General features: G+C 39.7%; 1 protein-coding gene across 11 annotated transcripts in view; it reads left to right on the top strand.

Moving 5' to 3' along the window:
• Window positions 1–22,192, top strand: part of CCDC171 (coiled-coil domain containing 171) — a 308,212-nt gene extending 286,020 nt beyond the window's left edge. For all 11 annotated transcript variants that reach the window (XM_086685350.1, XM_086685347.1, XM_086685345.1 and 8 more), the window contains one exon: window positions 19,726–22,192. In XM_086685350.1, the coding sequence (XP_086541476.1) occupies window positions 19,726–19,938 (213 nt within the window). In that variant the 3' untranslated portion in view covers window positions 19,939–22,192. The remainder of the gene's footprint in view (window positions 1–19,725) is intronic.
• The last annotated feature ends 1,202 nt before the right edge of the window (window positions 22,193–23,394 follow it).

The raw sequence follows: 23,394 nt of genomic DNA on the forward strand, positions 1-23,394 counted from the left end.
AGATGAGCTAACTTTTTAATTTTTGTCAATGTTTTTATTATTTTACTTTTGAGAGAGACAGAGTGTGAGCAGAGTAGGGGTAGCGAGAGAGGAAGACACAGAACCCAAAGCAGACTCCAAGCTCTGAGCCGTCAGCACAGAGCCCGACGCTGGGCTCGAACCCACGAACCGTGACATCATGACCTGAGTCAAAGTCAGATGCTTAACCGACTGAGCCACTCAGGTGCCCCAAGATGAGCTAACTTTTATCCAGTACTTTCCCTGTGTGAGACAACATTCTCAGAATCAAATATGTGTTAACTTATTTAATACTTAAAACACCGCTATGGGTATATGGTATTTTTCGATGCCATTACCTTGATTATTTCCGTATCGTATCGCCCACTGGGTACTGAAGCAAAGATGTGAACACAGGCAGTCCAACTCCAGAGTCCACCCATTCATCGTGGCCGGGTGTGTGGGCTCTGGAGTGGGATTATTCTAATCCTGGCTTCACCTCTTGCTAACCATGTGATCCTGGTTCAATTACCAGTGTCTTCAGGAATGCTTCCGTTTCCTCAGATGTAAAAATGAGGACAATGGTAACTTCAATCTCTAGGTGTGTATGAAGATTAAAGAAAGGATATCTGCAAAGCCCCTGCTATTATTATATAATGCTATTTCCATTATGTCCTAATCAACTGAGCATAGAATTACAAGTTGTACTTGTTCTCAAAGTAGGAAGGAACCGTGGAGGCCTCACAGTACCTCCCCTGTTCTAGGCACAGAGCATGGCAGTCAGCGTGAGAGCGTCTTCTGCTTGGCATCGTGGTAGCTGTGCCTAAAAACGTGTTATTTAGTTAGTTTGCAAGATCCGTTGTAAATGCCTGATACATTGGTAGCAGGCGGAAATAGTGCTTTTATATTTTAATACTTTTTTTAAAAAAAAAACAGGTTTTATTTCTTAGGTTGAAAATTAACATGGTAGTCTGCCTCATTTTTTTTTTTTTTTGCATCAATAATATCCAATTGTATTAAACTTTTGTTCATTTAAAAAGTGAAAGACGTGATCCTAACAAATCGAGCTACTTTGGGATTTGGCAGAGACAAGAAATTGGTACAACGTGAGTTTGGGTAATGGAACAGCAAACAGTGTGTAGGACTATTATTATAAACCGTCTCTGCTTGTATTTATTAGAAATCATCATTGCACATATGTTATAGAAATTCTGAGACCTTAACATTCATAGATATTAAAAATTTCTTTCATAGGGTGTTTTTGGAATTTTTGGATGTAAGCTTATGTTTATTATGGCATCGTTGAATACGTTTTAAAAACACTCCACTGATTTCTGAACATATTTGCTTTACAATGAAAGTAAAATATTCAGCAATTAGAAATGAAGGAGAGAAAAACTTTAAGCTATTACTATGCCTAAAAAAATATTTGTTCCATTTGCTAAGTAACATCTGAAGACTAAATATATAGCTTCCCCAGAAATGATGTTCATGAACAATGATCTTTAAAAGTTAATTGGGCTTAGGAAATCCACAAGGTTTTGCTTTTGAGTTAATATTTACGTTATTATCTAAAACAGGCTGAAGCAGAACTATATAGGTGCCCTGAGCCCCAAATTTTAAAAATAATAACCCTAACTCATTTCTTTTTATGATGTTAATAGTTGGTATAGTAATGGGGTGCCTGGGTGGCTCAGTGGGTTAAGCGTCCGACTTTGGCTCAGGTCATGATCTTAGGGTTCGTGAGTTCAAGCCCCGCATCAGGCTCTGTGCTGCCAGCTCAGAGCCTGGAGCCTGCTTTGGATTCTGTGTTTCCTTCTCTCTCTGCCTCTCCCCTGCTTGCATTCTGTCTCTCTGTCTCTCAAAAATGAATAAACGGTACAAAAAAATAATAAAAAAAATAGTTGGTATAGTAGGCTGAATAGAGTCCTCTGGAAAATTCATGTTTACTGAGAACCTCAGAATGTGACCTTATTTGGAAATAGAGTGTTTGCAGATTTAGTTAAATTAAGGTGACTTCGTACTGGATTAACGTGAGCCCTAAATCCAGCATATTAACAAAGCATGGCCTGTCATTTGGGGTTCATCTCAGCCTAGGAAATACTTCCTTTATTTTATCGATCCAAATTCCTGGTCTGGTTAAGATGTTCAGTAGCTTTGGGATAGAAAAGTAGAAAGATATTTTCGGGGTGGGGTTGGGGAGAAGGAATTAAAAACATTTAAAAATGGTATTCAAGTAGAATTTTCATTTTAAATGAACCATCTATCCACGTTTTTTCAAGTTCTGGAAATAATGAGAGTGTCCTCAAATTAGACATCAAATCCTTAAAGTAAGCGTGAACAAAAATAATGCCTGTGGAACAAGAAAGAACAGCTTCATGATGGTTCCTGTTCAGATGGTTATCTGTTCAGAAAAAAAAGATATATCAGAAACTCCCCAAATTTTTAGGGAGTTTTAAAAATTTAGATATTTTCAGTTCTTATTTTTGCTGTAAAATGATACCATCAGAACTCAAACGTTTAAGTCTATGACTCATATTCTTCATGAAGAATTTTATTTTTTTATGTCATCCTGAAATGATGACTGAAGAATGATGAACTAACTAATTATTCCTTCACTACGTATTTATTGAGCACCTGTTACGTATTACATGCCGTGCCACGTACTAAGGATATAGTAGTAAGAAAATCATGACAACCAATATTTATTGAGTGCTTCCTATGTGCCAGCCATGGTACCAAGCCCTGTATGGATTTTAACTAATTTAATTACCATTTTCCTTACCTAAGGGAGGTGGTGAGCTCTTCCTTTCAGACGAAGAAAGCATCAAGTGTAGAGTCCAAGACTTGAACCTAGGCAGTGTGAACCATGTCCTCACTCTTAAGCATTATATCATATTCCATCCTTACCGGGATGAAATAAGAAACTTCCTCTCAGGGATCTGATGGTTTCTGTGAGAGGGCAGACCATATACATGAATACTTGTAATGAATTGTGATAAGTCCTATTAAAGAAGTCCCAGTGAGAAGTGACGATGATCTGTGTGAGGGCAGTAACAGCGGGCCTGGAGGAGGGTCACATAGCAGACAGACAAGGAAAAGTTGGCAGGACTTAACGAATAAGGTGGATGTAGGGTGGCTTCATAATTGCTCAGCAATTCAGTCAAGATCTCCCCTCGCCTTGAGCTTCCGGTAAGAAGTGAGCAGTGTTCAAAACAACAAATACACATTTTATGTAGTGAAAGATTTCCTTTAATTTGAAGACATGTCGCAAAGGCACTGCTACTCAAAGACCTGACTTCCAGAGCTTAGGGGGGCTTCTTCCGAGATCTGGTGAGATCAGGCACGTTCAGGGTGGTGTGGCCATAGACCAAAGCTTAGGGAGTCTTCTTAGATTCACACAGAATGGCAAGGTGTGGTTAAACTCTGCTTTGCCCTGTCGTGGCACATCACCACCAGCATTGGTTCATGGTGGTGGAGGCCGGACCTCCCCGTTCCTGTAGTTAGATTTTCACCTTTGATTACTGATAGGCTGGATACTTGGGATTGAAACCCTAACTCTGTCTTAATAATAGCTATACAGATCTGCATTTGGATGTCACTAATGAAGAGTCCTATCAGAAAATGACCTTTTCAGTGCCTTCTTCATCACAGAGCTTCACAAGGATACGTTTCCAAAGACAGTCCAGTTTATATCACTTTTCTTTTGCTTTATGTAGCTTCCCCCCGCCCCCCATAATTTTCAGATTTTCAGAGCTCAAGTAAATGGAAATGGATTATATGCTTAGGTCAGAACATACCGGGAGATGAGAGAAAATGTGTAAATTATTCAGCTATGTTTTCAAAGTAAAGCATAAAAATTTCGATTTCTTAGCCAAACATATTTTCAAGGACAATGTATTTCATCAGAAAGGCCTAATAGCACGACAAAAAGTGGCAGAAAAATTATTGTCGAATTCATCCAAAAAGTGGATGTTTATGAGCAAAGGCTACATTCCATCCTCTTGAACTGTGTGCCTAGCCGTTTCTGCCGTCACTTCTCAAATGCTATTTTTTCTTCCAAGTCATCTCTATGTAATACTGTTATTAGTGATATCGTGGAAAAGCTAACTATAAATTGATTGCTAGTTGATACTAACTTTTGGCAATCTAACACTCACACCTTTCTCTCAGAAGGGCCTAAGGAAGTTCAATTCTAAGGAATGGAACGTTAGTCATCTAGAAGTCTGCTTTTGAGCAGTTTAATGCATCACTATAATATTTCCTGTTTTCCTGTCCAATTCAATACACGGGATGACTAAATTGTAGTCACACTAGTTGTGAGCACACACGGGCAAGAAGAAAACTAGTTAAACCTCTTGCTGTGTGTGAGCAGTTCGAGGGCAGGCAGACACCGTGCACCTTGACCACCTATTATGAAGCTTTTTGCTGCCGTGTCGAGTGAAAGCGAGTTAATTGGGTGAATCTGTGGAGCATGTTAGGGGCCTGGTAAAGGGTTGCTGTCTGACAGCTGAATGTCAGCAAAAGCCAGTCAAGTGTAGCTGAAAGAGACCTGTCACAAAGTTCCCGCAGACTGGAGCACGGTTAGGAGGCTGAAATGTGGTTCCGTCTCACTTTCTCCCTCATTGAATCCAAGCACCTTAAAAGATTTTACACTGTATGTGTCAACTCTTGTTCTCTAAGCTGTTTCCCCCTAACCGTCCTGCATTCAAATGATTGAACAAAAGATGCTAATGTTTAGCAAAGTGAATGTAAATTCCCTCTTTTCCCCTTTTCTGCCCAAGCAGATAGACATTCAACTCAAGGGAAACTTTGAAGGTTCACATCAAACAATTAGATTTGGCATAGAATAGAATCTTTTTCTCAAGGGAGTGTCAAAATTAAAAATTAAAAACTGTAGAGTAAGAATGCATGTTTCTCCGATATAGAAAAATGGAGCTTAAGGGAGCTATGATTCCTGCCTGGGGGTCTTGAGCATGGGCAGTTGGCAAGATAACTTGCCTCTTGCCTTTTGTCACTGACCTCTTCCTTCTCTTTCAGAGTAGCCTAGCGTAAAGTGCCATGATGACATTCACCAGAAGGTCGAGAAAGATAAGCATAGAAGGGAACAGTGAGGCCCCTCCTGACACTTCAGACCCTCCAGAAAGGAGGGATCGAAGAAAGTCAGAATTCAAGAAAGTGAAAGTGAAACTCTGTGAATTACAAATATTTTCAGAGAGAGAAAAGTTTAATATCGAAGCATGCCCTTCTCCGTGGCCTTCCTTGGAATATAGATTACAAGCAGTCTGTTCATTCGACAGCAGCAAACATCTGGAGCACCTGCTAGGTGCCAGGCACCAGTGAAGCGACTGGTGAGAGAGGGACAAACAAACATCGGAGTTTACTGTGATGGGAACGCGGCTGTCGAGCCCGGGGCGGGTGTGTGGCTAGTGTGACTGAGGAACCGAACTTTCATTTCTAATTGAATTTTACGTTGAGTTAAAATTTAATTAATGAGAACTGGAACAACCACATGTGGCTCGTGGCCAGCGTGTTGAGCCGCATGGGTCCACGCAAACAGCAGGTTGTGATGCTGTGTTGTTATAAAAGTCGGGGCGGCTTGTTGTGATAGCACAGAGTGGGGGCATCCCACCTGAGCGTGAGGTGATAGGTGGCAGGGAATGTTTGGGGGCAAGGTGGTGCCTGAGGCGCGTCGTGAAGAACAGAACAAACCTGATGAAGCAGGCTCCTTTGAAAGGGAAGGAGCACCATGGAAAGGAGACTCTTGGACAGGAGACCGGACAGGACAGCAGTGCACGCTTCAGGATAGGGTGTTGGGTGGTACTGGGGAGCAGAGGCGTCTTATGGGAAATTGCCTCGACGCCAGGCCAGTCACCCCAGAGGCCACAGGACAGAAGGCCTCCCAGAGCACATTAAGATACTCAAGTACATGATTTATCCGATCAATTTCAGACACCTGACGAGAAGCAGAAGCGATGCGGTAGGGAGCCAGCAGCGGAAGGACCATACTCCCTGACGTTTTGGCTATGTGGTGTTCTTACGACCTGTGTCTCTCCACTGCGTCAACCTGCTCCACTCTTTGTGGGGTGGTGGGGACGGGGGCGGTGGTTTGACAAAGGGGGCTCGGGAGACAGAAGGTGCCTGGGCCACTCACCCGTACTTGTCTTCCAGGAGAGATACGGGACAAAGATGTCCGGCCACCAGCTATAGCTTGCCACTGGGGCTGCTGAGCAGCTTTGGGGTTTTTTTCCTGCAGCTCTCGGGCCAATTTAAGAATGACATTAGCCTGGAAGTGGCATATCTCTACTTTATGATGCGGTCTTTCCACGTCATCTGTAAGTAACCTGTCTTTGAGGGCACTAACTTGCTGCATTCTGAACATACGACTTCTGCCTGTGTCTCACAGCCTCTGGCAGGTTCTCCCTTTAGGCTTTACCACTTATTTTGAATTTCACGGTCCCGTTTTTTTTATTCTCTTCAGTAGCAAATTGGAATGCTCTTAAATAGCAAGGAAATATGCAATAAAGAAGGGATGAAGTAAGAAACAGAGATAAGTCTGAAGAGATAGCTTGTTTACAAATATCAAAAGTGCGTTTGGGCTACAGAAAGGGAAGAGACACTGTCTTCAATAACTAAAGAAGAAAATCTTGGTAAACAGCTTTGAAGCCGAGGTCAAAATCATTACCTTGTGGACATCCTACACTGAGCATGAACTGCATTTCAAGCAAGGGGAAGCTCTTTTGAAAAACTGGTGTGCCGGCTCTGGGGAAGTGCGTTTGAATGAGGGTTTTGATTGGTAAAGGACTAGTGGTGGAGGGTCTGTGGGCAGGTGCCCAGAGGAGATGGGAAGTGGAGAGAAATGCCTAGTGCTTCTCCATGCAGGCCTAGGGACCGGCATCTGGATTTTTAGAAAAAGGACCTACAGGTGTCAGACACGGTGAGACACTGGGTTCGTCAGAGTTGCCACAGTTTATAGGTGACAGAGAGGGAAGGGTGGGCATATGGCCAATTCTGGGTAGAGACATCACCCATATGGCACAGTGAGCCGGTTAATACGTTGCAGGCAGGAGCTGGGGGAGGGATCGCGGCTGCCCAGCAGCTCTTGAGGGGGCCTGCGCAGGGGCATTTGAGGTCTTGTGTTGAGCAGGTCAGGGAAGAACCAGGGAACTGTAACTAATTCACTCCTGGAACCTCATCTGTATCCACAGAACGATGAGGCTGGAAAACTCCCCGTGCCCCGTGTATCAAAACTTAACACTACAGTTGTGTAGTTACATGGTATTTTCGCAAATTCTAATTTAAGGAGAACTGGCTCCGGGGTGAGATTAGGACAGTGTGAGTTCCCTTGAGGATAGACAAGTTTAATGTGTGTAATTCACGGCTCTGTCACAGCACCTGGAACAATGTCTGGCACATAGTAGGCACTTGATAGATATTTATTGAAAGGATTAATGAATGGAGCTGATCGAAGATACGGTGGATGTGGGTTTAGATATGTTTTATGCATTATGCGAGCATGGGGAAAATCTGTCATATGGAATTGATAATGTGGGGAATGGGTTCCTGAAATGTAATCTGTAGGTATATTATTTTGGAATTTTGTGGTTGCTGCACTATTCTCACGGTTCTTTAGGATGTCCTCCCTAGAGAGATGGGTTTGGTTTGAGACTGTTGGAAATGTCCTGCTTCTATCAGAAATAACATTCCCGCCTATCATGTAAAGGAAATGTCATTGCCAGCTAAGTGATTTGTTTTGGAACATACTCCCCAGTGCTTGCTGTGATTTGAAGGCATTCCACAGATGTGAACCCCAGATCACATGATTTGTCTTACATCTGAAGTGTCTCTCTCTCTCTCTCCCTGGGAAATAGAGAGACTCTGTTCTTTTAACTAAAGGTAACCAGCCCCTCCAGCAAGGCCCAGCCACGGCACTGGTCAAAGAGAATAAAGACTGTTTGCAGCATTCTGTGAAGAATTGGTAGAAATTTTAGGTGTGATGTAGTAAAATGAGGGGACATAACTTAAAACAGCCGTGGATGGGAGGGGCATGGGAAAAATGAGTTTCAAATTTCCAAATGTGAATGTATCGCTAATTTGGTTGGTGTATGTGATTGATAGATGCTTTCCATGTTAGTAAGATTTAGGAAAGACTTCTCTTTCAAACAGCTTTAAATTTTAGATGACTCTTTCCTCCTTCTCCTCTTTATCTGAGAGCATGGTCATCATTTCACCCGGGGAGAAACACACCGCTAAAAGGTCTAAATTTATAGCTTTCAGATTATTGTTATATTTTTGACGTTGACTAAAAAAAAAAAAATGTGTAAGTTTAAGAGGAAATTCTTCAATAATGAAAAAGTGGTCAGAAAACTTCTGCCTAATGGCTCCCAGATAGAGCATGACACGTGTACATTTTGACCACAGAAGTTGTAATTTCGCAGCTGGAAGGGCTATTTTGGAATAAAATGAAGGCACGCAAGTTGTAAGTAGCCGCTCTACATAAGGAGTTGCTTTTGTGCAGAGCAGGAGAACAAGTTACTCCTTGGAATTACTTGTGTTTGCTCAATGTCAGATTGCAGGTATGAGTTAGGTAACGGAAGATGCTGAAATAGGAAAGTATTCTCAGCTAAATTATAAGATCTTTTCAGAATTTGCAAAACACTTGGTTAAAGACCTACCCTTTGAGACCTTTAACCACTTACATTTTCATTTTGACCACATATTTCAGAATCATAACTATACTAAAATACGGGTTTCAGTATACATAAAATCAGCCCTTTTTAATAAAAGGTTTTGGCTATAAAAGTAAGGCATGCTTATTGTAGACAATTTGGAAAATACAGAAGTTTTGAAAGAAAATGCTAACAATTCCAAACACTCAAAGCAAGTTATCACATGTGATTTCGTGTATTACCTTTTCACATATATGGTCTAGTGCAGGGGTTGGCAAAGTTTAAATCCTGTCGGCTAAATCCACCTGCCACCTGTTTTTGTATAGTCTGAAAGCTAAGTATGGCATTTACATTTTTAAATGGTTAAAAAAAAGAAAAAGAATATTTCGTGATGTGAAAATTATGTGAAATCCAAATTTCAGTGCTCATAAATAAAGTTTTATTGGAACACAGCCATACTGATTCATTTGCATATTGTCTATGGCTGCTTTGGGGCAAAACTGGCAGAATTTAGTAGTTGCAATAGAGAACATATGGCCTGCAAAGCATAAAATATTTATTATTTGATCCTTTACAGAAAAAGTTTTCTGACCTCTGGTCAAACCTAAACATTTGTCCATGTTATCCATAAATTCATAACTTTCAATTTTATAGCTGCATAATATTCCATCAAGTGGCTACAGCTTACTTAACTACACTTCTGATGCTGAATATGGGATTCTTTTTCCAATTTTTGTCCGTTATTATTAATATAGTAAACCTAGTCATGTATGGAATTGTTGGGTCAAATGGTATTATCCACTTAAAACAGCTGCCAAATTATAGTCCAAATGGTTCTATCAATTTATATAATCACTATTGACTTATAAATGCCTATTTCATAATGCCTTCACTAACATTTAGTATCATAATTTTTTTAAATTCAATTTTGATTTGCTACAAATATATTTTTATTTTCCATTTTTGATTACTGTTGGGGATTAACATTTTTTCCCACTTGTTTGCTAATCGACCTGTAGTTTTATTTTTCAGACTGCTAGTTTTGTAGTTTTTGTTTATGATTCAAATATTAAATTTTTTAAATGAAAAAATTTTAATTTTATTATTTATTTACTTATTTATTTAATTTTAGGAGTAGAGTTTAGTGATTCATCACTTCCATATAACACCCAGTGCTCATCCTAACAAGTGCCCTCCTTAATGCCCATCACCCATGTAGCCCATCCCCCCCAACCTAACACCCCTGCAGCAATCCTCAGTTTGTTTGCTGTATTTAAGAGTCTCTTATGGTTTGCCTCCCTCTCTGTTTTTATCCTATTCTTCCTTCCCTTCCCCTATGTTCACCTGTTTTGTTTCTTAAATTCCACATGAGTGAAATCATATGATATTTATCTTTCTCTGACTGACTTATTTCACTCAGCATAGTACTCTCTAGTTCCATACACATTGTTGCAAATGGCAAGATTTCATTCTTTTTGATTGCCAAGTGATACTCCATTATATATATCTACCACATCTTCTTTATGCATTTGTCAGTTGATGTATATTTGGCTCTTTCCATAATTTGGCTATTTTTTTTTAAAACTTTAACATTTGTTTATTTATTTTGAGAGAGAGAGTGCAAGCAGGGAAGGGGCAGAGAGAGAGAGAATCCCAAGCAGGCTCTGCATTGAGCCCAAAGCAGGGTTCAACCCCATGAACCCTGAGATCATGACCTGACCCGAAACCAAGAGTCAGATGCTTAACCGACTGAGCCACCCAGGCGCCCCCATAATTTGGCTATTGTTGATAGTGCTGCTATAAACATTGGGGTACATGTGCGACTTTGTGATTCAAATAGTTTTGAAAATAAAAACCATGGAAAAAATTTTGAACTTTCAAAGCTTTACCCCCTTCATTCACACTCCAAAGATAATTAACACTTTATTGTGATTTCCTTTTTCAGAAAGAAACATACGTGCATGTACGGCTGTGTGTGACTCCTTTATATTTTTAAAATACAAATGGGTTCTCTCTCTATATGCACACATAGTACTGAGACTTTTTTCACTTAGACATATTTATATATTAGTATTTACATAGTCACCTTAATTTTTTGTAATGGTTGTATTCTACAGTTGTGTCATACTTTACTTCACTTGAATAGCACTCTGTTGATGGACCCTTTGGTTTTACATAAAAACTCTTTTCCGTAAGAAACAAAACAAAACAAAACAAAAAACCTGGTGAACGTTTATAAGTGTAGCCACAGAAGCAGTGCCTAAGCAGTGGAATTGCTAGATGGATGGATAGGTACATTTAAAATTTTGTCTTCCAGGGGCGCCTGGGTGGCTCAGTCGGTTGAGTGACCGACTTCGGCTCAGGTCCTGATCTCACGGTTCATGAGTTCAAACCCCGCATCGGGCTCTGTGCTGACAGCTCGGAGCCTGGAGGCTGCTTCAGATTCTGTGTCTCCCTCTCTCTCTGCCCCCCTCCCACTCTCACTCTGTCTCTCATTCTCTCTCAAAAATAAAGATTAAAAAAAAACTTTAAAATTTTGTCTTCCTGCTAGGATGCCCCAGCTGGCATCCCTGCCTACCTACATGGTCTGAGCTTGTCTGTTTCCCTACCTTCTCAGCAGTGGGTGTCATCAGACATTGAAATTTTTGCCTACTTATAGGTGAAAGGTAGTCTTCACTGGCATGTTTTGTGTTTGTCTTTCTTTTTTTTTTTTTTTAATTTTTTTTTTTTTAACGTTTATTTATTTTTTGGGGACAGAGAGAGACAGAGCATGAACGGGGGAGGGGCAGAGAGAGAGGGAGACACAGAATCAGAAACAGGCTCCAGGCTCTGAGCCATCAGCCCAGAGCCCGACGCGGGGCTCGAACTCCCGGACCGCGAGATCGTGACCTGGCTGAAGTCGGACGCTTAACCGACTGCGCCACCCAGGCGCCCCTGTGTTTGTCTTTCTTGAATTCTGAATGAGGTTTGGCACTTTTTCATATGTTTACTGGTTATTGTATTCCTCTCTTTCTAACCAAACAGCCAATTTATATCTGGGGCAGAGGCTGCCAGTGGTTTCTTGACACCTGTTTTCTCTGTTTCTTAGTAATGGAACCTCTAAATATTACCTGGGCCACTCAGGGGGAAAAGAAGTTACATTTCTGATATCCCTAAAGTTTAGTGAGATATGCAACTCAAGTTCTGACCAATGGGATGTAAGCAAAAGTGTTATGATTTTAGAAAGTGTCTTTAAATGTAAGTGGTCCTCTTCCTTTTCTTTGTCCTTCTTTCTTCTGCCTAGAAGGCAGACAAAGTGGCTGGAACTTATGCAGTCATTTTGGGCCCTGAGGTGGAAGGCACATACCAAAGCTACGAAGCCTAAGATAGAGGTGGTTTAGATGCCTGATAGCTTCAAACAGTCATATCAGAGAGAAATAAACTATCTTATTTAGGCCACTGACAAAATTTTGAGTTTTCTGTGACAGCTGAACCCAATTTCAATACTATACTATCCTTACCCTATTTGCTAATTAGGTTCTCCTTTTTCTTTTTTTTTTTTTTTTTAATTTTTTTTTAACGTTTATTTACTTTTGAGACAGAGAGAGACAGAGCATGAACAGGGGAGGGGCAGAGAGAGAGGGAGACACAGGACCGGAAGCAGCCTCCAGGCTCTGAGCCATCAGCCCAGAGCCCGATGCGGGGCTCGAACTCACGGACCGCGAGATCGTGACCTGAGCTGAAGTCTGACGCTTAACCGACTGAGCCACCCAGGCGCCCCAGGTTCTCATTTTTCTTTAGTTGCAGGAGTCTGTTGTAAATTAAGAAAACCACTCGTATGGCTATCACGTGTATTGCACACACTTTTACCTGCTTGTCATTTCAGTTTTTCAACGGTATTTTTCTAAATAGTATGCTTACATTTTTATTTATTCAATTTTTGTACCTTTTTATATACGTGGGTATAAATGGGTATATTTACATTTCAAATTCTCTCTGAGTTGTTTGCAAATACACTTTTCTAAGACACAGTGGGAGGAAATTGCCACCTTTTGCATTTTCCGGCCATTTCTAGGGTAAGATCTTACCATAGGGTGTATCAGAATTGCCAGGGCAGGGGCAGACTGGGAGCACAGGGTTGTGAAGGGAAGTAGGAAGAGAAAAAAACCAAAGCTATCCGGGAAAATTCTTTGACTCTTTTTCCAACCTCAGTCATGTCAGGAGATCCAAGAGAGAAAAACATGGGAATTGTTATCTTGTCAGGCATGAGACATCTTTAAAGTAATTTAAAGTTAAAGTTTAAATGTTCTAGTGTAATTTAAAACTTCAGTGCTGAATTTTATCTCTGAATATAATAACATATAAGCTCCTTTGGTGAAAGGCTCGAATTTTAATTTTATGTAAATGCTATAAAATCTATTTATTTATTCCGGTACCATGGATATTCAAATGTGTGACCATAATAAAATATGTTATCAAAAATATAAACATTTATTTTTAGCCTGTAGTACAGTCTATGTATTCGTATTTCCCAGTTTCACAGATTCACAGAGATTTGTTGGGCCATTACTATGTTTATGAAAGAGCTCTGGGTATAAAATAAACCTGAGGCTGTCTTCTTTGGGCAGCGTGATAAGGTAGTGGTCAAGCATTAGGGGAGAAGAATCATAGATCAAGAGTCACATCTCTTGGGGCGCCTGGGTGGCGCAGTCGGTTAAGCGTCCGACTTCAGCCAGGTCACGATCTCGCGGTCCGTGAGTTCGAGCCCCGCGTCAGGCTCTAGGCTGATGGCTCGGAGCCTGGAGCCTGTTTCCGATTCTGTGTCTCCCTCTCTCTCTGCCCCTCCCCCGTTCATGCTCTATCTCTCTCTGTCCCCAAAATAAATAAAAAACGTTGAAAAAAAAAATTAAAAAAAAAAAAAAAGAGTCACATCTCTTTCTACTACGTTCCAAGCTGTGCAACATGGAGTGATTTATTCTACTCTCTGAGCCCCAGTTCTTCAACTGTAACATGAGGGTAGCAGTGGTACTTTCTCAGTGAGTTGTTGTGAGAAGCGAGATAATGCCTATGAAGCTAAACCTAGCACCGTGCCTGACATATGTGTTTGATACATGTTAGCTATAATGTTAAATTTGGAATTTATTATCATCTGAGAACAGTAAAAAGAGAGGTAAAGAAGGGAAGCTACTAAACGCTATGCACTTTTGTGTATATTATTTCATTTAATCCTTGTAACAACCCTAGGAGGGATTATTCTTCCTACTCGCACAGGTTCAGTGACTTGTCAAAGGTCACGTGGCCAATACATGGCAGGATCAAGTTTGGAACCCAAGGTCTCTCCAACTTCAAAGCCCATATCCTTCTGACTATACCGTGCTGCTTTTAATTGGGACATAATCCGTACATACATGAAAAAGCAAATAGCAGATAGGAGACCAACACCATGAAGTAAGAACATGAGTGGTTTGTTCACCAGATATCTTATTTAGTCCCAGATACTCTGCTAAGTGCTAGGAATACAAAGTCCTGATTCCATCACACCAGGTGCGTTATAGGGGAGATAGAAGTGAATACAAATAGGTAAAAATAGAAAAATAAATACTCATGAAGGAATATAAAAGTGTGGTGGGTGTTACAGCTAATGGCAGTTAATGAAGGGTGGGGCAAGGATCTGGAAAGGCCTAACAGAGGGAAACCTAGAACAGAGTCGGAAAGGTGGGGGAAACATTTGCCCCACAAAGGACAGAAGGATATTCAGATAGTGGACAGATAGGAAGCGGGTGTGAAGTATGGGGACATCATGTTGAGGGACTCACAAAGTTCCATGTGATTCGACTGCAGAGTACAAGCGAGGAAATGGTAGATGGGGCTGGACAGAGAAGCAAAGAGCTGCAAAGTCACATGGCCAAGGATGTGCTTACAGGGAGGCACAGAGAATCAAGGCTGCTAGTTCAATTAACCTGCCATATCAACTGGGTAGGCAAGGCTGATTTTGAACCAGATAGATCAACTTTAGAGCTCTGGCTCTTAAACCAATGCTGAATGTCTACCTGAGGACAGAACTTTTGTAATGTGAATCACGTATGTTGTTAATATCTTTTGTCTCTCTTTTATATTTGCCTCTATCTCTATGGTTGCCCTTCCTTCTGAATCTCTAGGTATCCAGGCCTCTTAGGTTGTTTTCTATCTAGACTCTCCACTGACTCACGTACCCCCACATGTGTTGACATCAGTTAGCTAAAGAGCCAAACTGGTCCGCACTAAAATTTAATGACTTATGGGGAGAAGAATGCATAAGATATTCCTGCAGGTTTGGCATTGGTAACTCAAAGTTAGAATTGGTAACTACAAGGAGTAAATATTTAATGATGTCATTGCAGGTGTATATATATGTTTATACACACACATATATGTATATGTGTGTGTATATATAATGTATGCGTGTAGCAAGTGTGTATATATATGTACACATGTTTATCAGGTGCATATAAATGTGTGCACAGGTATATGGTTGGGCATTCCACAAGAGAAAACTATACAGGTAATTTGCCAACTTTTGGCAGACTGCCGTGTCCTATGATGTCAATATGGCAGAACTGGAAAATTGGTAGAATTTGGTTATTAACTCAAAGTATTTGGAAGGAAGAAGACTCTGTGATACTGAATACTGAGACTCTAGTGGTAAGAACACATTAGCAGATAAAGTAGAGATGGCGAGAGAGCCTCATTGTAAGGCCCTCTTGTGGGTACTTTGATCCCTTCATCAGTTTTTGTGTGGCTGTGTGCTCTACTTAAAACAAGTCAATAATTTACAGAGCTTAAAACATCATCATGGAGGTCAAAGTAATAAAAAACGTACTACAGGATTTAACTGAATGAAGCCACATTATCTAAACTGTGGCTCGTCTTGTTATCTACTTGACTTTTTTTTTTTTTTTTTTTAGAACTCTGTGCAAAATGTATTCCTCCTATCTACATTCCCTCAAAATCTTAGGTACTATTTTGGGAAGCTGATTTCTGGGTCTCATCTGCAAAAGTTGGGTGTTACCACTAATGTCGTATGCCATCACACATGGCATTCTGTGGACCTATACAACTGCAGAGCTGTAAAGTATGTAGCTCCTTTTTTTGTAGGCATGGGATGTGTAGATGGACTCACTCCCATGCTTGAAATGGCCCAGCTAGATTGTAACAGAAGCAGGAGGAAAAACTGTAGTCTTTGCATCTCCAGTCCAGTATTTTTTGCTATGTGCCTGGCAGAATCTCCAGGAAGTACTATCCTGCTTACTAAATCACATCACCGCTCCCTTGTCATCATACCAGATTCTGGAAGACTTAACTCGATCATAAATGCTACACAGGAGACAAATAGCATGGTATCATTGTTTCAGAAGCCTTGGTCTGCAAAAGGGCTTTGATTTATAGACAATTTATTGAGTGATTATCTTACTATTAGACTAATGCTTTATTTACCTTTTTTTGTTGTTGGGAAAACACTCTTGGAAAACTAAGATATTAAAGCCTTGAAAAATAGCTATTGGACATGTCCAATTACTGTATTTCATAAAAATTTTAAAATGCAGAAATGTAGTGAACACATTTTGTATTGGGAATATATATTTAGCTGATGGACTATAACAGTTCAAATAGAATCATTTACAGCTTATTGAGTAAATAAAAGTGCTTCCATAAAGATTCACATGACACCTAGCTTTTATTTCAGGTAACTAATTTCGTTTTGAAAAATTGCTTAAATTTAGATTTACATGAGAGAATACCAGAATACCTCAGCAGTTTAAAAAGTCATTCAAATGACCATGGACTTCACAGATTTTAAAATGTAAGATCAGGTGGTGAATATTAACTTTTAATGGTCTCTGATAAAAAAGTTATTTAACTGTCTTGTACTCTGGGTGTTATATTAAAAGTGTTACGGTGTATTTCTGGATACTGTTTGAAACCAGAAAAATAGTTCATATTTACTTGTTTTTTTTTTTAACATCACATTCTCAAATCAAGATTTCACCAGAGATTTGTTGGCTTGTTTACAAGCTATTAAGTGACTTAAAATCAGATTTTATCCCATTTCATGAAAAAACAAATTTTTCTAGCAGTGAATAGAGTATAGCAAATGACCCTACTAACAAAAAAAGTGTTTTTACTTTACACAAAAGTAAATCTGTTTACTCGGTGGAGGGCATACCTTTTTGGGGGGTGTAAATCTTTTAAAAAAATCTCTTTTTCTAAGAGATTTTTTTCCATGGTTAAGACATAAGGTCAGAAGACAACATGCAAGAAGTAAGACTCCAATTTGAAATGCTAGACCCAACATTCCATTTCAAGCTTATTTAGTTAAAAAAAAATGTTACGTGAGATGAAAAGATGCTTTCGATCAACATGGTAGAGAAAAGACATATTAAAAAGTTAAGATGAGAAAAGGCAGAAGGCGAACCCCTTTGTAGAGTGCCAAGACCCAGAGAATATTAAGGAGAAATGAGCAGTGAGACCTTCCCTAAAGAATGGTCTTCCTAATGTGTATGTAACGCGTTTGATTGTTGGAGTCACAAGCACAGGAAAGGAAACTTGAAGAACAGAATATAGAGTTGAGTAGATCATACATCCCTTTAACATTGCCAAACAGGAGTGACGACTGGTCAGTTTGGCACAGTCGGCCTCTTCTAGTCTGAGGCGTCAGAAGGAAGTACCTTCTGAGACGACCTGTCCTTCCCCCGTCTGATTTTCACGCTCCTCTCTTGTCATGTATAGTTTTCTCGGACCAGAACTTGAAATAGAAAGATGTAACAACAAACTTTTGAAGCCTCGCCTGACAGTTTCCTTTCATCATAATAAAGAATACTATGGCTGTAACTAAATCGTATTAAGGAGGAAATCAGGCCTCGCCATCTCCTGCTTTTCCCCGCATTCCCTTTACCCTCATTCAGGTCTGGCAGAATGAGAAGCTAGCGGCTGGCACTCTAGTCTTTGCACCCGCAAAATCAATCCGGTAACGATGCTGCCCATTTAGACACACAGCAAAACAAACAAACAAACAAACAAACAAAATCAGAAAAGGTGTTTCTCTTGGCGGGAGGAGTGCAGGAATCTATAGCTCCAGCTCCTGATGTAATGAGATGCCTCTGTTCAGCTTCTGACCTGAGATGCTCAGGCCCCGTAGTACAGTTTTGTGGTTGAAACTTCATCAGTGCCGCTAATCGGGGTCAGCACCTGATCTCGGGATATCTTTTCCTTCCATCGGGATGAGCTAAGCCCTCTCCTTCATAAAGTCATCCAAGTGGTCATTTTAGGTGTTTTTTTTTAACTTCCAGCATAAAAAGGGATGATTTCCGTCAGCTGTAGGCTTGCAGTGGAGTATCAAGAAATCAAAAGAAAAGAGATCAAAGAAAATTGCTGAACTAGGTGTTAGATGCAGCCATTGATTTTTCTCCAGTTGTAGTTTTAAAAAATCCACAAAAATGGTAACATATACAACAGTTGCATGTCTATTACTTTCCTAAAGCCAGCGAGGACTTCCTTCTTGTTTTCACAGGTAGAAATGTTTTTGGAGAATGTGACATAATAAAGCAGATTCGTATAGTTTGTATATGCTGCTTTATTGTCAAAACTGTAAGAGAATCTACCAAAACAATGTTTTTAAAAAAACTCTGCAATGTAAAGTGTGGTTTTCAATGGAGACACGTATGACTAGACTTATGGTCTCAGCAACATTTATTTCCTGGGAATCTGGAAAATTCTGACGTACAATTGATCACTCATTACTTACTATCAATAAATGTCATAAAATAATACCTGGCTGCTTTACTGAGAAAACTTCATTCATGTTAACTACTGATTATCAGTGTTACTTAAGGCTTCATCAAAATATTAATCCTGTTTTCAAGTATTTCAGATGTGTGGATTTCTTAAATTTGGCTTCCAGTAGTTTCTGGATACCAGTAATGTTTTCAAACATGTGGCCAATAGTTTTCATGTTGTAATCCCATGTTTTGATATATGACCTCCAAATACTTGGAACAGTTTTTATTAAAACAGAGTGGTGGCATTATTATCAAAGGAAAAGGCAAAAGGTTCATCTAACTACCATTTTCTATCTCCGTGTGCTACTTTCTGCTGTATTTGTCAATGAAATGAGTCTGGCTGATAGATTTAAAAAACATAATACCCACCGTTCATTTTCTTTCTTTCTCTCTCTCTCTCTCTCTCTCTCTCTCTCTCAAGGAGAGAGAGAGAGAGAGAGAGCACACGAGTGTGAGCAGAGGAAGGGCAGAGAGAGAGAGAGTGAGAGAGAATCTAACGTAGGTTCTGCGCTGTCAGTGGGACCATGGCTTGGTGCTAGATTCCACGACCATGAGATCATGACCTGTGCCCACATCAAGAGGCAAACACTTAACCGACTGAGCCAACCAGGCACCCCTCGCAGTTCCTTTGCTAAGCAGTCAGATCTTCCATATTATATAGCACATATTATGTAGCACAATGAAATAAACACTCTTAGCATTGGTTTCTGTAAATTATCAGTGGAAGCAGAGGTAAAAATGACTGGTTGTATTGACTCTTTGATTCAAAAACTTTATAAAATTTCTATACAGTGTTTTACTGCTTAGGCAAACTCTCCATGTCCTGCAAAGTTTGTGCCATGGAACACATAAGGGATTCAATCACATTTGGAAAATAATATTTCTGTAGTATCATACAGATTATGGCAAAATTAAATGGCAATTCTATCCCATTTCATATTACCATGATTATTAGCCCACTTTCCTGTTTGTGGTTTTAGATTCTGTTTAAGAGTTTTCAATTCTAGGGGCGTCTGGGTGGCTCAGTCAGTTGAGAAGCTGACTCTTGATTTCGGCTCAGGTCATGGTCTCACAGTTCTGGGATCGAGACCCACATGGGGCTCTGTGCTGAGCGTGTAGCCTTCTTAAAATTCCCTCTCTCTGGCTCTGCCCCTCCCCCACATGCACACACATGTGTTCTCTCTCTCTCTCAAATAAAAAGATAAAACATTTAACAAAGAGTTTTCAATTCTATGTTTATTTATTTTTTCTTCTTTATATCATAGACAGGATCACGAGACCACTCAAATCTCTCCATTCCTTCAAGAGCTGCTCTTCCTGCTGACACAGTTGGTGTGGGGGAGTTTTTGCCATTGAAAGCGGAACTGGATACAACTTACACTTTCTTAAAGGAGACATTTATAAATCCTCTGACGTCATCCCGCTCCTCTCCAGTGACTATGTCTGCTAATGTCAAAAGACCAACTGAGATTGGATAATGACTTTATGAAATAAAAACAAAAATGCAGGAAGAGTTCACAGTACAATTAAAATCGTTTTGAAGGGGGATTTTCTTATCGGTTGACTTTTGTTTCAGCACAAGTAGCAGTGCATTTTTAAAAATCGTGTGATATCTCGATGCGTGCAGGTGCCTATACCTCCTTGAATAATGAAATAACCAACTTTTCCCCCTCTAAGTTTTATTTATTATCACAGTTGCTCATTTTTATGTAACATATTTTTAAATGTTAAAGAATGACACATTTTGGGTAATTTCCTTCAGACTTAAAAAAAATCAATAAGCCATTTTAGTCTCTATCTATCAAAGTTGTTTCATACTTGTCTATTTTAAAGCAGGACTGCAATACTTTAATAGGATTGAAAGAGCTATTTGAAATGTATGCCAATGATTCCTGTCATTTCATGGCAGTCCTGCCATGGTTCACTGAGCCCCCTCTTCTCTCTTGTCAGCTCGACTGAAGACAAGCATTTAGTTGCAAACTTTAAGCAGGTTGTGCAAAACAGAAATGATGTGACTGCTTCCCCTCCTGCACAATAATGTCACTCCTGGTCAATGTGAGAAGGTCAGGTTGCTCCTTGTAAAGCTACATGATACCACTTGCCCATTTGAACAAGTTAAGTTAACTGCTGAATCTGGTCCCTGCAGGCATTGAAAACCCAGCCTTTTATCAAGTCTGCATTTGATGAGAAAGTAGAGCAATTGTGCTGGCAGGATTTCTGTGGCACGGTTAGGCACTTCATAAGGACAGTTCCCGCACCAGGATAGCAGGTAATGCTAAATAGTGTGAGCTGAAAAACTTCCAGGTAATGGCTGTTCTGACCTTCAAAATAGACTCCTTTTTTGTTTTGGTTGTTGGTAGGACCCAAGAGTGACGCCCATCTTTGATGCTGACAGAATTTAAAACAAGGCCATTGCCCTGCATTTTCTGCCTTGTAGCACACAAAAGTAAAATTGTATGTCAGGCCGAGATGTCGGGGAGCTGACAAGATGCCCCAGTGACATTTCAGCTAGAAAGAGCAAGTGTCTTGCAACCAAGTGGTCAAATATCAAATAATAGGTCAAGCAGGAAGGAGCTGAGTTCTAACCACAAAGAGGTTTCTGGTAACTTACTTGACAAGCTTTTGGGCGCTTTGTGGCTTGACAAAGTGATGTTCTGTTGGGTATCGCTAGACAGACTGTTCTTTATCGCCTTCAGAAGATCAGACATTGACATTGATTAAACTCTTTAACCCTTAAAGGTTAAATCCTTGCAGTTTGCATCATGGTAAGTGAAGAACAAAGAAATATCTGTAATATGTATTTGTCTTTGGATTAATCTTTTAACTCCCCGGTGCTATTAATGTCTGATGTGAACTGTACTTTTTGACAGAGTTTTGATACAAAATCCATATTTTATATTATTTCTCATGATGGACTTTTTCATTATGGATACATTAGAAAATAACAGTATGTATTATGGAATCGATATTGTCTTATCTTGACAGTGACATTTGATTCAAATATAGCCAACTTCTGGGAGTTCTTTTTTATCGGCCTTGGTAAATAAAATGTGTATACTAACTACTTATGTGATTAGCCAAATTAGCCAAGTGATTTATGCCTTCTGAGGTAACACTATTACTGTCATACCATGTAGCACGATTCTATTTCTTACAGTACTGAGCCAGCAGAATTAGCTTCATATAAATCTTTAGAAAGCTGTTTATGTGAAGTAATATCATACCTTTAACCAAATTTCTCTTAATTCTTTCCCTGGAATTATTTTTATTAGCCATGTTGGGATTTGAGTATTACAGAATATGCCCTGTGGAACGTAACATGCATGAAATTGAACTGGCGAATTTATTGTAACACAGAAAACGCTATGGATTGTTTTTATGTAGATCATAGAATAATTTCTGTGCGTTTCAAAACACTCTCTTCTGGTGTTCCATACAATGATTAAGACCGTGTCTGTAGAGAAATTGATACACAGCTTTTTAGCTCCTGTGACGTCGCTGAGTTTCCAGTTCCTACACTAGAGGAAAACAGTGTTGCCCTCTATCACTTATACGTCTGGGTGCGTGTAGACATATGTGTCTTTGTGCTGAATCTATTTCCAGACTTTACTGATTTAAGAAGATCAAGCACCTATGTTAAACTTAGCCTTAGATAGTCCTTGGTTTTCTTGCCTTAATTTTACAATCTGTTAATGGGATAACACCATAAATAAATGTGTATGCCTCTCCATATATGTGCGTATCTGATTTTACAGATCCGTTTCATCATGTAAATTCTGAACCACCAATTCAAAAGGATTTTTAAATCAAATCAAATCATGTCACATTTATAACCAACTAGATGCTAAAGGCCAGAGAAACTGAAGGATGAGCCTCCCGAGCAATCATTAGTATTCACAACCAAATATAGTAATTTTTATACCATATGCTTTTTTCCCAGAAGTCAGACCCAGCAGGAGGAGAAGATTTAATGACATATCCTATGGAGATCTGAGAAACTCTAGACTGCTTCTGAGCACGCTAGTGGCCAATCGCTGCAGACTTGAGATCTGTGTTCTGTTGGCAAAGGACAGTTGCTCTATCAGCTTCTTTACCTCCTTAAGAATGATATATAAAGTAGACATTTCTCAGGAGAATGACTTCAAATATTTTTGTAAAGGAAAGGAATTTTTCTTTACACCTTAGTACGTGGAGTTTCTTACTAACCTTCTGTGATCTAGAAAAATACCTATATCATCCATCACTAGCAAAGGGATTCTTATTGTTCTGATCCCTAAGTCACACGAACTTATTGAAGCTTTGCCAGAATTTTTCCTAGAAGCATCTGGGAATGACATGACACAAATACAGAGGCGTAAGAAATCGCCAGAATGGCCAATTCGACGATAACGGCATAGGTAAATAACCTTTCAAGTAGCAGAATGTTAACTTTAATTTACCGATGTCTGACTTTATTAGACTTAGCAACACTATTTATTTCACATTTATAATACATGCTCTTATCGGGTGCTTAATGATCATTACTATTTTCATGTTGCTTTACTTAGCAATTACATCTGAATTCATTCTGTAGACCGTACTGAACAATGGTAAATTGATCTCATTTTACTGTGCACTTTTTATAAACAAGTCTTCAAAGATAAAAGGTGGAAAGTCACCTAGTAAGTAGTAGGCCCAGAGCTGTAACTCCAAAGCCCACATTATTTCCACCATGCCAGGCCTGCTCAAGAAATAATTAGCACTTTTTAAAAAAAAAAAAATTTTTTTTTTTAACGTTTATTTATTTTTGAGACAGAGAGAGACAGAGCATGAACGGGGGAGGGTCAGAGAGAGCGAGACACAGAATCTGAAACAGGCTCCAGGCTCTGAGCTGTCAGCACAGAGCCCGACACGGGGCTCGAACTCACGGACCGCGAGATCATGACCTGAGCTGA

The sequence above is a fragment of the Puma concolor genome, chromosome D4, assembly GCF_028749965.1.
Source record: "Puma concolor isolate L17-30 chromosome D4, mPumCon1.1.hap2, whole genome shotgun sequence".
Classification (NCBI taxonomy): domain Eukaryota; kingdom Metazoa; phylum Chordata; class Mammalia; order Carnivora; family Felidae; genus Puma; species Puma concolor.